We start from the raw sequence: 16,073 nt of genomic DNA on the forward strand, positions 1-16,073 counted from the left end.
TTATTAGAGTGAAATGTGGTTAAAAATATAATCAAGCAACACTGCAGAACTAGAATACTGAATAGTGGTGTATCATTTGATGGAACCAATAAAAAGAACTGAAGATTATGCAGAAAAATGTGGGGATAAGAACTTGTGAAGTTCCCATTGTGGCTCAGGAGTAACAAGACTAACTGGTATCCATGAGGACGTGGGTATGATCCCTGATCTGGTTCAGTGGGTTAAGGATCTGGCATTGCTGTAAGCTGTGGTGTAGGTCAAAGATGCAGCTTGGATCTGGCATTGCTGTGGCTGTGGTGTAGGCTGGCAGCTGTAGCTCCAATTCAACCCTGGCCTGGGAACTTCCATATGCCACAGGTGCAGGCCTAAAAAGACAAAAATAAAAAATAAAAAATTAGAACTTGTAATAGCTTACTGTGAAGATTTGAACACTACAGAATGTAAGGAGCACTGAGCTTACAGAGGAATGGACATAGAAAGAGATTTAATGGAAATACATCAAAAATAGAAATGTTGAGATAGAGAGGTTTGCATGGTTTTTAAATGCTTTGTAGCCCTTTCCTTAATGATGTTGATCTATCTATCTATCTATCTATTTACCTATCTATCTATCTAAAATAAGATAGTAATTTGATTTTTGGATCCTCTGGCCTCACTTTTGTAAGTGGATTTGCATGTTGGTCATTGCTTACTATATCAATTACAGAGCATACAGTAAAGCTAGGTTGTTACACTGGTTATCTCTCTAACTAGACACAGAATGAGGAAAATAAATAGCAGTATGCTCTGCTCACAACCAGGGTGATGGCCACGTGCATCCAAAAAAATGCTGGCAATTAACTGAACAGGTGGAAATTGTACAAGCTTTATAGTTCCCTCCTTTTTGGTGAAATGCATAGTATAGCCTTTAAAATTGCAAGAGGGAGTTCCCGTCGTGGCTCAGCGGTAAAGACCCCAACTAGTATCCATAAGGACATGGGTTTGACCCCTGGCCTTGCTCAGTGGGTTAAGGATCCAGCATTTCCATGAGCTATGGTGTAGGTCGCAGATGTGGCTCAGATATGGCATTGCTGTGGCTGTGGCGTAGGGCAGCAACTGCAGCTCTGATTTGACCCCTAGCCTGGAAACTTCCATGTGCTGTGGGCATGGCCCTAAGAAGATTAAAAAAAAAAAAAAAAAGCAAGAGATATATGCCACCCAAACTCTAAGGGATATTGAAACATTTTCTTCCTAGAGAGAATGGTCTAAATGATCAGAGTTGTAAGAAATGAAGGTACCCTCCCAACCTAACCTATGAAGTTAAAATCCATTTACCGACACTGTCAGCATTTTTTTCCACAGCTGAGAGATGCTATGCAGAGTGGACAAACGCCACTTGTCAGCAGACGGTGTCAGGCCCAAAACAAGTCTGCAGCACCCCTACAAGTGCTGCAAAGCAATCCCAAGTTTCTTTAGAAATTGCCTTTTCAAAAGTTGACATTTGAGTTTGGTAATTTCTAGGGAAAGACGACAGTTCAGAGGGTCCTAGATGCAGAGGCCTGACTTTACAAGATCCACAGATGTGTTTGAACAGACTAAACCAGAGTTGCTGACAGTGCCAGTTACTGATGTGTGAGCTTTAGTTCACTCTGAGACCATCTTCTCACTGCCCCAGGCAGTGAGTTCACTCTGAGACCATCTTCTCACTGCCCCAGCTGGTGAGTTCAGTGGTCAGTCCAACCAGACTCAAGTGGCCACTTCGCAGAGAAAATTCTGAGCAGTACTGAGTTAAATTCTCAACGTTGTTAAAGTCTCAAAAAAATCAAAATTCTTAAAATTTATTCTAAAAATCTCAAATTTGTTAACATTGTTTAATCATTGAATTCTCAAAAAAAAAAAATGACATCTCATTAACAGTCCTGGAAGGTAGGCATTTTTATTCCAATTTGGCAGTTGAAGAAAGATCTGGAGGGACTAAAGGACTTGCCCAAGGCCATACACGTGTGATAAATATGAATCACCCCAGGATCCTTACCTGATGGGAGTTTATTTGAAATGCAGCGTTCTCCTAACTCTACACTGCCCAGTTTGTCTTCTCATTACAGGCAGGATGTTACTCATGCAACTTCAGAAGAACCCATTATTTGAAACAAAAACGATATAGAAGTTGGTTAGAGGTCACCGTTTTTAACTCATTAATAAGGTTTACCATCATTTTGGTTTCTAAATCACCTCTTTGAGGCCAGCAAAGAATAATGATGGAAACTAATTAACACACTTAATTATTAAAACTATTGATTCTTTTTTTTTTTGGCCTTGGCGTGTAGCACCTTGCTGTGGAATCTCAGTTCCCAGACCAGGAATTGAACCTGGGCTGCAGTGGTGAAAGCACCAAGTCCTAACCACTTGACCATCAGAGAACTCCCTCACACTACTGTTTTTTGTTGTTGTTGTTGTTCTTTCTAGGGCCGCACCTGTAGCATAGGGAGTTTCCAGGCTAGGGGTCCAATTGGAGCTATAGCCACCGGCCGACACCACAGCCACAGCAACTTGGGATCCAAGCCTTGTCTGTAACCTATACCACAGCTCTGGGCAACACTGGATCCTTAACCCAATGAGCGAGGCCAGGGAACGAACCCATGTCCTCATGGATGCTAGTCGGGTTTGTTAACCGCTGAACCGTGCATGATAGGAACTCCCACACTACTGATTCTTAATATTGAAAATAAATCCACAGATTTACACAAGAGAAAGCTAGCTTGAAAAAATTGGACATCCATTTTAAGTGGCTAGAAGAAGCTCTCAAGGGTGGGTCTATGAGGGCTTTCTAGGAATTGCTAACAAAGACAGCCATCTTAAGTATAGGGACAGGGGAGTTCCCGTCGTGGCACAGCGGAAACGAATCCGACTAGGAACCATGAGGTTGTGGGTTCGATCCCTGGCTTCACTCAATGGGTTGAGGATCCAGTGTTGCCATAAGCTGTGGTATAGATCACAGACACAGCTCAGATCTGGTGTGGCTGTGGCTGTGGCATAGGCTAGCAGCTGTAGCTCCGATTAGACTCCTAGCCTGGGAACTTCCATATGCCACAAGTGGGGGCCTAAAAACCAAAAAAAAAAGACAAAAGAAAAAAGTATAGGGGTAGGAAGATCAATGAGCTGAGCTCTTCAGCATCCTTCCAAAGAATGAATCTAATGAAGAGCAAAACTAAATGGGAAAATGAGATATCATTTATTGCCTATCACTAGCTGAATTTTTTTAGAACAAGAACAATGTAGCCAAATGAAACAAGCTAGCATTGCCAAGCTTTGCTGGGGGTTAGCATAAATGGGCCCAATATTTCTGGAAAGCAAGGTGACAGTGAATAATATCATAGATCTGAAGGAGTTCCCTGGTGGCTTAGTGGGTTAGGGACCTGGCATTGTCACTGCTGTGGCTCGAGTCACTGCTGTGGCATAGGTTCAGTCCCTAGACTAGGAACTTCTGCAATTTCATTCTATCTTTTGATGTAGTAATTCATTTCTTGGGACTAATTTTAAGGAAAGGTACAGGACTAAAGAGGGAATATATCAACATTTTCTTTATAAACACTCTCTCAGTGTTTGAAATAGCCTTTATGCCTAATAAATTAGATAGGGCAAATTATAGTAAACCCAACACTGTAAGTTGTTTTTTGGAAAAAATAAAAATAAAGTCAACTCAATAGCCAAAACACCCCCCAAATAACCTAATTTTTAAAAATGAGCAAAGGACCTGAATAGACATTTTCCCAAAGAAGACATACAAATGGCTAAAAAGTGCATGAAAAGGTTTTCAAGATCACTGATCATCAGAAAATACAGATTAAAGAGTTCCCACTGTGACATAATGGGATCGGCAGTATCTCCCTGGCACCAGGACGCAGGTTTGATCCCCAGTCCAGCACGGTGGGCTAAAGGATCTGGCGTTGTTGCAGCTGTGGTGTAGGTCGCAACAGTGGCTTGGATCTGATGCCTGGCCTGGGAACTCCATATGCCACAGGGCCTCCAAAAAATAAAAATTAAAAAAATGCAGATTAAAACAAGGAGGTATCACTTCACCTCTGTTAGAATATCTATAACTAAAAAGACAAGAGCTAGCACTCATGAGAATGTGGAAAAGTAAGAACGCTTGTGCACCATTGGTGGGAATATAAATTGGTGCAGCCACTGTGGAAAACACTATGCAGGTTTCTCAAGAAATCAAAAATAAAACTAGTTTATGATCTAGCAATCCGACTGCTGGGTATACATCCATAGGAAATGAAATCATCTTGAAGAAATATGTGCACCTCCATGTTCATTGCAGCATTACTCACAATAGCCAATGTGTGAAAATAGCATCAGATCTTGTGTCCATCAACAGATGAATGGATAAAGGAAATGTGACCTCTGTGTGTGTGTGTATGTAATGGAATATTATCCAGCCTTCAGAAGAAAACTGCCATCTATGACAACATGCCAGATAAAGATAAATACTGCATGCTATCATTTATATGTGGAATACATATTTTTTAAAAAGTCAGACTCATAGAGTAGAAGGATAGCTGCCAGGGGCTGAGGGGGGTGTTAAATATAGGAAGAGGTTGGTAAACGGTACCAATATTGTTATAACATAAATAAGGTCGAGGATAATAACAAAGTATTGTATAACTGAAATTTGCCAGCAAAGTAGAATTTGTGTTCTCACCAAAAAAAAAAAAAAAAAGGTAAATATGTGAAGTGATGCATGTGTTAATTAATTCAGTGTGGGGAATCCCTTTACAATGTACACGTATATCAAATCATGATGTTGGACACTTTTACAGATGTCTTATTTGTTAATGATACTTCAAAGTGAAAAAAAAGGAAAAAGAAAAGAAAAAGTGAGAAGCAGTTTCTAAGACCACATGGACAAGAAGGTAGAGAATTAAGACAATGGGCTCTGGCATCTGACCACATTGGTTAAATATCACTCCACTAACAATTAGCTGTCTGATCTGAAGCTAATTACTGAATCTCAGTTTCCTCATCTGTTAATTGAGCATGAAACCAGTAACTGCCTCATTGGCCTTTTATGAAAATTCAGTGAGATAACACCAAGGGCTCAATTGTCCTTGGCAGAGTAAACACTCAAAAAATGGCTCACTATTATTCATCTATACTATAGTTGACATAATTGGCATAAAAATGATAATACGTTAACGTTGCTTTTAGGTGGTACATTTTCACGTTTTTATTTTTCTTCCTTGTACCTTGCCGTAGTTTCCAAACTGAAAATCAGAGGTGTACAATAATTCCATTAATGAAAAAAAAATTATCATGAGAAATCATCTGGAAGCCCTTGGCCCAGAGCCTGGCACATCAGAGTTCTTCCAAATACTTGCTGGAATGCACCCCCCCTCCCCCGCCCCGCCCCTGGGTGTCCTAGCCATCTAATGTCAAATGAGTAATTCCCATCCAAGACCGCTGAGAGGTGCCTGCCCACCGCTTACACTGGTCTCCTTAGGGAAGTGCCTCACCCACATCCGTCTCTGTTACCACCAGCAGACTCTTTCCCGGCGTCCCCTTACTGGAATAATTTCACTTTAGTCACCAGTCCAGTGACCACCTTGCTGAGGTCACCCACTCAGTAAATACGAGCTGACTGACTGAACCTGATAATTTGAAGAATAAAAACATTCTATAAAGTCAGCATCTTATGGTTCTACATAGAGTTAAGTATTCCAGTTTTTGAGGAATAATTTCTAACTTTTAATTATGCGTCACCACCCCAATTAAACATTGTATACACTCTCAAGGCTTCTACCACATTAGGTCATTATGGTAGGTTTTCCAAGCCTTCTAAGACTCACATAATTCACACTGAGTAATGAATGGCTAAGTAAATAAAAAGCAACTTTTTTAAGAACTCAATTTTGGTTTAGACCTATTATAATATCCCACTTCAGAAGTTAGTTTTGGGGCAGTTCCTGTTGTGGCGCAGCAGAAACAAATCTGACTGTATCCATGAGGATGTGGGTTCAATTCCAGGCCTCGCTCAGTGGGTTGGGGGATCTGGTGTTGCCATGAGCTGTGGTGTAGGTCGCAGATGCAGCTCGGATCCTGCGTTGCTGTGGCTGTGGTGTAGGCCGGCAGCTGTAGCTCTGATTGGATCCCTACCCTGGGAACTTTCATGTGCCACGAGTGCAGCCATGAAAAGCAAAAAAAAAGAAGTTAGTTTTGGGGAGTTCTCATGTGGCACAGAAGGCTAAGGATTCTGCAGGGTCACTGCAGTGGCTTGAGTCGCTGCTGTGGTGTGGGTTCTATACTTGGCCACAGAAACTTTCACATGCTGGGGGCATGGTCAAAAATAAAATTTTTAGGAAAAGGCTAATGTAAGAAAGAACAACAACTTCAAACAATCTGCCTTAGATTTTACTGTCATCTTACTTTTAATACTCAGGCCAAAGCCAAAAATAGAGGATTCTTTCAGTCTTAAGAGGATATGAATATACCCTAATGGCTGATCGCTCTATAGGTAAACATTGATAGGTTCTACTGTAGATTCTTGCTTTAGATGAGCAGTTCTCAAAGCGTGGTCTCCAGACCAGCAGCCTCGGGAACAACTAGGAACTTGTCTGAGAAATACAAATTCTCAGGCCTCAGTCACCCTGACCTACTGACTCAAAAACTCTGAGTCTGGGGCCCAGAAATCTGAATTTTACCTAGCCTTCCTGGTGATTCTGATGCAGACTAACGTTTGAGAACAAATTCTCTAAACACAGGCACCCAATTAGCACCAAACCATTTAACTATTTAAGTGTTAGGACAAAATTTGTAGCCAGAGAAGCTTTGGTTGTCTTGCAGAATAAGTTCCCTGGGGCAGAAAATGCCACCCCTGCTTTTTTAAAACAGCTTTATTGAGATATAACTGATATATTAAAAATAATATATTTAATATACACTATTTTCTTAGTTTGGACATATGCATACATTCATGAAACCATCATCACAAACAGGATTAATAGACATATCACCTCTTATTTTCTTTGCGCCCATCCGTTGCTGTAAGAACACACAACTTGAGACCTACTCACTTAAAATTTTAAGTGTACAATACAGCATTGTTAACTATAGGTGCTATGTTGTATAGCTGATCTCTAGAACTTGGACAACTTGCAACTGAAACTTTATACCCATTCAACAACACCCCATTTCTTCCTCTCCCCAACCCCCTGATAACCACCATTCTACTCTCTTCACTATGAGTTTGACTGTTTTAAATGCCACATATATATGGAATCATGTATTTGTCTTTCCATGAGAAAATACCCTTTATACAAGCCTCAGCTTGCTCAAGAATCCCTGAAACTGTGTTGATCTGACAATGTCATTGCCAAGTGGACAGGAGATATCCTTGAGAAACAAACAGGAACTCAGTGGCTCAGTGGGTTGGGAACCCGACTAGTATCCAGGAGGATGTGGGATTGATCCCTGGCCTTGCTCAGTAGGTTTAGGATCTGCAAGCTGTAGTGTATGTAGGTTGGCAGCTGTGGCTGCAGCTCCAATTTGGCCCCTAGCCTGGGAACTTCCATATGCCCTAAAAAGACAAAAGGAAAGAAAGAAGGAAACAGTCCAAGGACATACAGCAGAATAGAGGGTTTGAAATGTTCTCCCTCAAGCTCAAGCTAATAACAGAGGCAATAATCCCTCAATGGAATTAAATAGCATGCTGAAATTAAGAATTTGAAACCTCTCTTTGGTTTGTTGAAAATTTGGGAGGCAAGACACCACCTTCGGCGTGCCCTTAGCCAAAGTGCAACTTTATCAATCCCTGTATGAATGCTTTGGCGCCAGCTGCTACTTACCAGTCCTGAAATCTTCAAGGCATTAACCCATCAAAAATCCCATCTCTCAGACACTGTAAGGATTGTTATGTCCAAAACTTCCCTATCACCTGTCAACAACAGAAACTTTAAAAATATTAATTACCATATTGATGAAATATTTTGCCTGATTATGAAGTACTAGAAACATCTAGTTATGATAAGGGCATTACAAAACTAATCTCACTAGGCCTTTAATTTTTACCCAGCTAACTTCAAGTCCATGGAGGAGCCACATGACATAAACTTACATTCAAAGTTAAGACTTAATGGAGTTCCCATCGTGGCTCAGTGGAAACAAATCCAACTAGGAACCATGAGGTTGCAGGTTCAATCCCTGGCCTTGCTTAGTGGGTTAAGGATCCAGTGTTCCCATGAGCTGTGGTGTAGGTCACAGATGCTGCTCGGATCTGGCATTGCTGTGGCTGTGGTGTAGGCCAGCAGCTGTAGCTTTGATTAGACCCCTAGCCTGGGAACCTCCATATGCCGCTGGTGCGGCCCTAAAAAGAAAAAAAAAAAGGAGTTCCTATCATGGCTCAGCAGTTAGCAAACCTGACTAGCATCCATGAGGGCGCGGGTTTGATCCCTGGCCTTGCTCAGTGGGGTAAGGATCCAGCATTGCCGTGAGCTGTGATGTAGGTCACAGACACGGCTTGGATCTGGCATGGCTGTGGCTGTGGTGTAGGCCAGTGGCTACAGCTCCAATTGGACCCCTAGCCTGGGAATCTTCATATGCCGCGAGTGCAGCCCTAAAAAGACAAAAAGACCAAAACAAAAAAGCAAAAAACAAAAAACACTAAAGTTAAGATTTAAGACTGAGTGATAAAAAACCCAAGATTAAATATATATAAAACTTATTAAAAGGAATGGGAAAAACAATTACTTGCATAAATTAACTCACAAATTCATGAACATAAACTTATTCATATACCTATATACCATCTTATACCTACATGCCAATTTATACCGATATACACCTATACATATATCAGGGTAATGTGTCAATACCTCAAATGAAGTGAAGAGGAAACCTGGAGTGCTGGGAAGTCATGGGTCACTTTGAGACTTGAAACAAGATAGGACTCTTGTAAAAGCTGAATCCAGTTCTATCTCCCATGAGGCTGGGAGGACACAGCTTCCCTGAGCCTTGGTTCCTGAAACATCATCTCTTGATATTTTTTATATGTGAAACTGTCTTGCATGGTTCTCAAAGTGAATCTGAATTTTCTGAACCCTAATTAATAATCATCCATATTCAAGGCAAGAGATACATAAACATTTGGCTTACCCAGGTCTCAGCAATCACATGCTTCCAATCTCCTGAGGGAGAAGAATGGGGCCTCCTAACTTCACAGTTTAGGAAGAAATCCCCTGCTCCCTTCCTCCGTGTGTGAGACAGTTGGCGCTTACAGGTGTCACATACCTGATTCTGACCCTCAAGACCCTGAGAAGTAGGCATGACCTTTTTTTTAATTATAGTCGATTCACGATGTTATACTAATTTTTGCTGTACGGCAAAGCGATTTAGTTATACACATACATACAGTCTTTTTTAGTATTCCTTTCCATTATGGTTTTTCCAGGAGACTGGACATAATTCCCTGCACTGTACAGTAGGATCTTGTTGTCTATCCATCTAAGTGTAATAGTTTGCATGTACTACTCCTAGACTCTCAGTCCATCCCTCTCCCTCCCTGCCCTCTCCTCTTGGCAACCACAAGTCTGTTCTTTAAGTCTATGAGTCTGTTTCTCTTTTGTGGATAGGTTCACTTGAGGCATGACTCTTACTGTTTCCATTTTGCAAGTGGACAAACAAGTGTTTAGGCAATTCCCCAACCCCTGCCCCCCAACCGGAGCAGAGGGACTAGCTCTACAAAATGCCTTTTCTGGGACTAGACTGGAATCTCATCCAAAGGCAAATGGAACTGGTTTCATCAGATTCAAAATAATTGATAATTGATAAGCTCATGACCCTCAGAAAATCCCCTATTGGGAGGTTAGGAAACCATGAAGCATGAAGGGAGAAAATGCACCAATAGAAAACCGGAGAGTTTTTTTTGTAACCAGAATCTTTTCAAAGGTGTCCCCTTCTCCCTGGGTACTCACTGCACAGCAAGAGACTACATCACCCAGTCTCTCACATGACCAAGTTCCCACCGTTGGACCAGTAACCAAAGTGATGGACAAATTCCTAGTCACCTGCTTGAGAGCATACCTCACTCTCTGGACTTCTGTTCTTTCCCCACAGCTGCCTGGGAGTGCAGGCCACTGGGGTAACCACAGAAGCACAGAGCTGCACCACTGGCCTGGGTCTCTGGGTTGCGGATGGGCAAGACAACCCTTTGTGGTCTCAAAGCCACTGGCACTGTTGGTTGCTGGTGGGGCAACTTAACCTCTACGGTACATTACAGAAAGGAGGGAGGGTGAGGCAGGGAAGGAGGAACAGAAAAGAAGCCAGCAGAGTCTGTGGTAGAGAAACCTACTTCATTACACAAGGAAGGGATGAGAGAGAATCAGCTTTAGTAATTAGGGCTTTGCCATTTGCTTAATGAGAAGAGAAAATATTTAACAAACTGTACATAAACATTATTTTGGCAAAAAGCAAACAAAATAATGTTAAGTGTATAAAAACAAGGAGGTCTGGATAACAAATGAAAAATATTAAGACAAAACTGCCAACAACTTACTGGATCATAAGCAAACAAGAACATTAAAAAATTCTTTAGGTGCTATTTTTAAACAGCCAGAAAACCTTGCTCAAAATTATTAACCATTATTCTCAAAAATATCGCAGTAAATAATAGGTATATAAAGAATGAGTCATGCAGCCGTTTCAGAGGGAACCATGCATGGCAACTTATTAAAAGCCCAGGGTTACAGGTTTCATCTAATCAAATTAGTAAAAGCTTGTCCACAAAGATAAAGACCAGACTAATGACAGGGAGCAAGGGCTGTAGCTGCAGGGAAAGCCTTAATGAGAAGGATGGAGTGAAAGTGCTGGGTGTGGTTGGTGCAAGTCAATTAATATAATAGATCAAATAAGTATTAATGAGACAAAACCAGCGGGCATCCCACCTTTCTTTTACAGGTTAATGAACTCCACAGCTTTGTGGATATCATCAGTCTTAACACTAAACACAAGGCACCTCCATTTCTTAAATTGGGAAGCTTGTGAAGGGAAAGACTATAGGTTTGAAAATGTTGGGCTTTCCTAGAGAAAAGAATAATCTGTCTCCCAGTGAATCACCAAGAAAAAGCTGAGCTTTAATTTGTGCCCTCGAATCACAAGAGTAGCCAAACAAAAGAATGAATATTGAAGTTATTTTTGCTTCTCAAATAAAATCATCATTAATAAAGCTTCAGTTACTCATTGTCCCTAGTTCTGAGTTCCTGGTAACCCAGAAGTGTTAATTAAGTTCTAGTGCAGTGGGAGTCTGTGGCCAAACACATTTATAAAACACAAAGTGCATTTGAAAAGTTCCTCTGCACATGTCTAAAGTTTGCTTATGATAGAACCCACACCAATGATTCCACAGCATTGATAAAAACAACAAAGGAGAAGAGAAACCACTTATTGGTACTAAAGCCTTTACTGTAATAAACCAAATATATTTACAATTTATACAAATGTTTAACCTTCAACAAAAATACAAAAAAACATTTCACAAGATGCAAAACCAGGAAACAAGTTTCATTGGAGACACCACTGCTCTACCAAGGGCAGGCAGCCAGGGAATCGCAAGGAACAGAAAGTTGATCTCAGCAGATCACACAGAAGAAAAGGATGGACTCTGCCCTGGTCGGCAGGCTCCATTCCTCAAGCCGCAATCCTTGCCCCTCTGTCCACCCTGCCTTGGCGCTCCATTTGGTCTTAGTAGACGGGTGGCCTGCTGATGTGCTGTTGCCTCCTCTTTGTAGACGCAAAGTACTGTTTTGTGTCAAGGCTTGGAAACAGGTTTTTGTGTTTCTTAAAGTTACAACGTTTCTATTTCTACAAATTCAAAACATTTTGGCCCAATTCAACTATAAACGTTAAACCACATAATGTTTTCAGTAGATGACTTCATAGACTGTTGCCTTCTTGTCCCCTGAGCCAGTGACTATGTACTTATCATCCACAGAGATGTCACAGCTGAGCACGGACGAGGACTCTTTGGACTGGAAGAGAGAAAACAATGGACATATGTTTAATGTGGAACAGACAGAGTCAGGGGCCCTGCATCTTCACTTCTGGAGCCATCGGGAACACTGTGGTCCAACTGTCATTCTAGATAAAGAGCACCGACTTACCTGGAATATACTAGCTCCATAGGGGGTCCGCCAAGCATTGAGGAGGTTATCTTTTCCAGTACTCACAAACCATTTACCTAGAATTAGCAAAGGAACATGTGGTTAAACAAGATCATAATCCTTGCTATACATTAGCTACATCGACTTAAATTAGAGCCTTTTTAATCATGAACTGTCATGTGCAAGGGGTTGGGCTATGACATGAGTAGAAAGAGCAGGTTTTAAATTTGGGCTCCGGTGTGAACCAGCTATAATCCTGGGTTTAACCAAAGTGGTGGGAGGGACCATGTCAGCCCCATCAGCCATCAGATACGTGACAGGTAGTCTCACACCCAGCATGCAGTGGGTCCTCAAATAGTCCATCAGTGAAGTTGTTTCCCTTTACTCTCTTTAGGATAAAAACGGGACCAGGAAGGATGAGATGACAAATCTAAGTAAAATAGCAGACAGGATATATGGTACACAGAATGTGGTTAACATGTGATAGCTACTCATCCATCCATCCATCCATCTCGGGAACAAATATTTAACTCCCCATGAACTTCCTCCCTCATTATCTTCACTGAAGAGTATAATGGCCTGGGTACAGCTAAACATTTCCTTCTCTGACCACAGGTTCCTCATTCTGGCCAGTCCATTGCCACCTCCTCTGCTCCTGTTCCCTTCTCCTCCAGCATCCCACCCACCCCTCTCAGACTGGTAACTAAGTGCCCCCCACCCACACCCTTGACTCTCCCCACTAAAAACAAACATGTGTCAAAACCCTGTATTAGGCAATTTTATTGCCTGCTGACTTTTCTCAAATTAGGGAAACAGACTGAAACCGACATCGCTATGCTCTGAGGGACATTTTAAGACAATAGAATTATTGCATCCAGCTGCTCAGAGAACAACATTTTTTCCAGATATGATCTCCACTGTATTTTTGTAGAAGTATTTTCCATTCAGGCCATCAGCGTCCTCCAGTTTCCTTTCAGTTGAACTCACCACAATAAGCAAATTTTAGGGACAGCACACAGCTCTCATGGAGATGCAGCTGGTACTTGTCGGGTTTGTTCACGTGGAGAACTTCCACGTTGCTGCTCTCCATGCCCACAGCCAGCCATTCTCCGGTTGGGCAATAACCAAGGGAGAATATCTATAAGAAGCAGAAGAGGCTCGCTGAGTGTTTTGCCCAATGAACTTAGGAAGTGACCAGACAAAAAAAAAGGGAGGAAAACTAGCAGGAACAGGATGGGGAGTTCATGTCGTGGCTCAGTGGTAATGAACTCAACTAGTATCCACGAGGATGTGGGTTCCATCCCTGGTCTCACTCAGTGGGTTAAAGATCTGGCGTTGCTGTGACCTGTGGTTTAGGTCACAGACACAGCTTGGATCCCAGGTTGCTGTATCGGTGGCATAGGCTGGCAGCTGCAGCTCCAATTCGACCCCTAACCTGGGAACTTCCATATGCTGCAAGGTACAGCACTAAAAAGCAAAAAGCCAAAAAAACAAAACAAAAAACAAACAAACAGGGAGTTCCCGTCGTGGCGCAGTGGTTAACGAATCTGACTAGGAACCATGAGGTTGCGGGTTCGGTCCCTGCCCTTGCTCAGTGGGTTAACGATCCGGCGTTGCCGTGAGCTGTGGTGTAGGTTGCAGACACGGCTCGGATCCTGCGTTGCTGTGGCTCTGGCGTAGGCTGGCGGCCACAGCTCCGATTAGACCCCTAGCTTGGGAACCTCCATATGCCGCAGGAACGGCCCAAGAAATAGCAAAGAAAAAAAAAAAATCCTTGTTAAAAAACAAACAAACAAACAAACAAAAAACACCCCACAAAAAACAGGAGGATGGAACAAGCAAACTTCAAACTGTGTGATAAAGTCTATGGGATAAGCAACCCAATCCAGATAAGGCAAGTGCTGAACACCTTTATGAAATAATTAGAAGGAATAAAGAAAACAACATATATGTGTGACTGGGTACATATATGTATGACTGGGTCACTTTGCTGTACAGAAGAAATTGGCACAGCCTTGTAAATCAACTATACTTTGCTTTTAAAACTACAAGACAAAATGAATAAATAAAAAATAATTAAGAAATTATTCTTCATAACAGTACTCATGTATTTTGTTTGAAAAGACTCCTTGTCTTTTACTGACACTATCAGAAATATGTAGGGACAAAACAGTATGATGTCTGGGGTTTACTTTAAAATAATCCACTGTTTGGGAGCAGGGAAAACCGATGAGACAGGACTGGTCATGTGCTAGTAACTGTTGAAGCTGGGTGATGGGCATATGGGATTTGTGGTTTGGACTTTTATATATGCTTGAACATTTTCTGCTCTCATATATATTTGAAATTCTCCATGAGAAGTTAAAAAAAAAAAAGGGCAGACCAAAAATAGGATCTTACCCATAACAGGAACAGGGCTGGAACACGAGAGACTCAACAAAATTGTGACAGGGCCATGAAATTTAGTTGCATGTATAGTTGCTTTCCATTTCTGTCCTATTTTTCTGAGTGGAATTACTTTTATTACCAAAAAAAAAAAGTAAGGAAATAAGCGATGATAAAAAGAACAATTCCACCATCAGAAAGCACTTAAAATGGCATGCCCTGTCTTTCCCCAAACAGGCTTAGAGTCAGACATTCAACATGTAAATCATCTCCACAATCCACAATCAAAGTTACCATTTTTATGCCATTTCAATACTCCATAAATCTGGGCAGGCATGAGCCCAGTTTTTAAGGGATGAGTAATAAGACGGGCATCCACTGAGATGCCTGATGTATGCGAAATAAATTAACTCTCAGACCTATCATGATTATCACTGCGTATTTTTCAAGGTCCATTTCGATGTGGACCAAATCATCATCTCATCTCTCAACCCCATGTTAGATGGTGAGAAGATGGACAGCAGATCAGACCCTGTATGTTCTTCCAGGCGCAGATTCCTGAAGCAAACTCATATACCACTAAAACAACCCACAGGTTGTTTAAACCACAGCAATTTTAAAACACTGTAAGCATTTGGGGGTGATTTCTGGGGTCTGTGTGTATGTATCTCAAATTAGAGCCCAGACTGTTTGTCTGGCTACTACTGTGCTGGGGATGGGAGGGGGGAGGTGGCTGCACAGGGAAGGACAAGCCCACACCTGGGAGGTGAAGTCGTGCTGCTGCAGCTGCCGCCCTTCACGCAGGTCCCAGGACCGGACTGTGTTGTCCAAGCCGCCCGTCCAGAGCTTGGTGCCATCGTTAGAAATGTCAATACAGCTGGCCCCGTCCGTGTGGCCCTGGAATTGCCTGATAAAACAAACCAGATTGAATAACGATTTCCTGCCAGGGCTCAGGGTAAACACTGTTGTGTTGTTGGTTTTGGACCTGCCGAGCATGTGTCATCTCCTCAGTGTCTGCTGATGTGCAAGATCAGACCAACCTTCCCCTGAGGAGGAGAGGAAACAGCACCTGCAGATTTTCTTCTTTTTTCAGGATCCAAGTGCTGAAGAAACTGAATGCCGTTTTAGGTCACCACACAGGAGAAGTTAAATACGCTCCTAGAGCTATTCTTACAAATTCGTCTGGAACGAAAAATTCCTCCCAGGTCTGGAAAAGTGTTTAAGTGTGAAAAGACGGGGGGAGGGAAAAAGGCAAACACACAGAATCCCAAGTGTATTCCTCCCAGAAAGAGGCAGGCTTGGCCTTTAACCGCGTGGGCCTGAATCACCACATTACCAGCTCAGGGCCCAGAAGCACTCCTGTCTCCATGAGTGAATAACACAGCGATGCCCTTCCTGCCAACAAAGCATGAGCTCATGTATTTACTCAACCTCGCTTTCTCTACTAGAAAGAGCCCCGCATTAGGAAATGTGGACTCGCAGAGACAAAGGGGCATGCCGGCCTCCTGACTCAGAGGCGCAGAGCAGAGACAGAGCTGATTGCTGGGACCGGCC

General features: G+C 42.2%; 1 protein-coding gene across 6 annotated transcripts in view; it reads right to left on the reverse strand.

Moving 5' to 3' along the window:
* Positions 1-11,415: 11,415 nt before the first annotated feature.
* The window catches only part of LOC125120087 (transducin-like enhancer protein 1), a 92,345-nt gene continuing 87,687 nt past the window's right edge, over positions 11,416-16,073 (reverse strand). For all 6 annotated transcript variants that reach the window (XM_047767827.1, XM_047767825.1, XM_047767824.1 and 3 more), the window contains 4 exons: positions 15,279-15,426; positions 13,122-13,272; positions 12,135-12,211; positions 11,416-12,002 (listed from right to left, as the gene is read on the reverse strand). In XM_047767827.1, coding sequence (XP_047623783.1) covers positions 11,895-12,002; positions 12,135-12,211; positions 13,122-13,272; positions 15,279-15,426 — 484 coding nt within the window. In that variant the 3' untranslated portion in view covers positions 11,416-11,894. The remainder of the gene's footprint in view (positions 12,003-12,134; positions 12,212-13,121; positions 13,273-15,278; positions 15,427-16,073) is intronic.

This window comes from Phacochoerus africanus, chromosome 2, assembly GCF_016906955.1.
Source record: "Phacochoerus africanus isolate WHEZ1 chromosome 2, ROS_Pafr_v1, whole genome shotgun sequence".
In the NCBI taxonomy this organism is placed as follows: domain Eukaryota; kingdom Metazoa; phylum Chordata; class Mammalia; order Artiodactyla; family Suidae; genus Phacochoerus; species Phacochoerus africanus.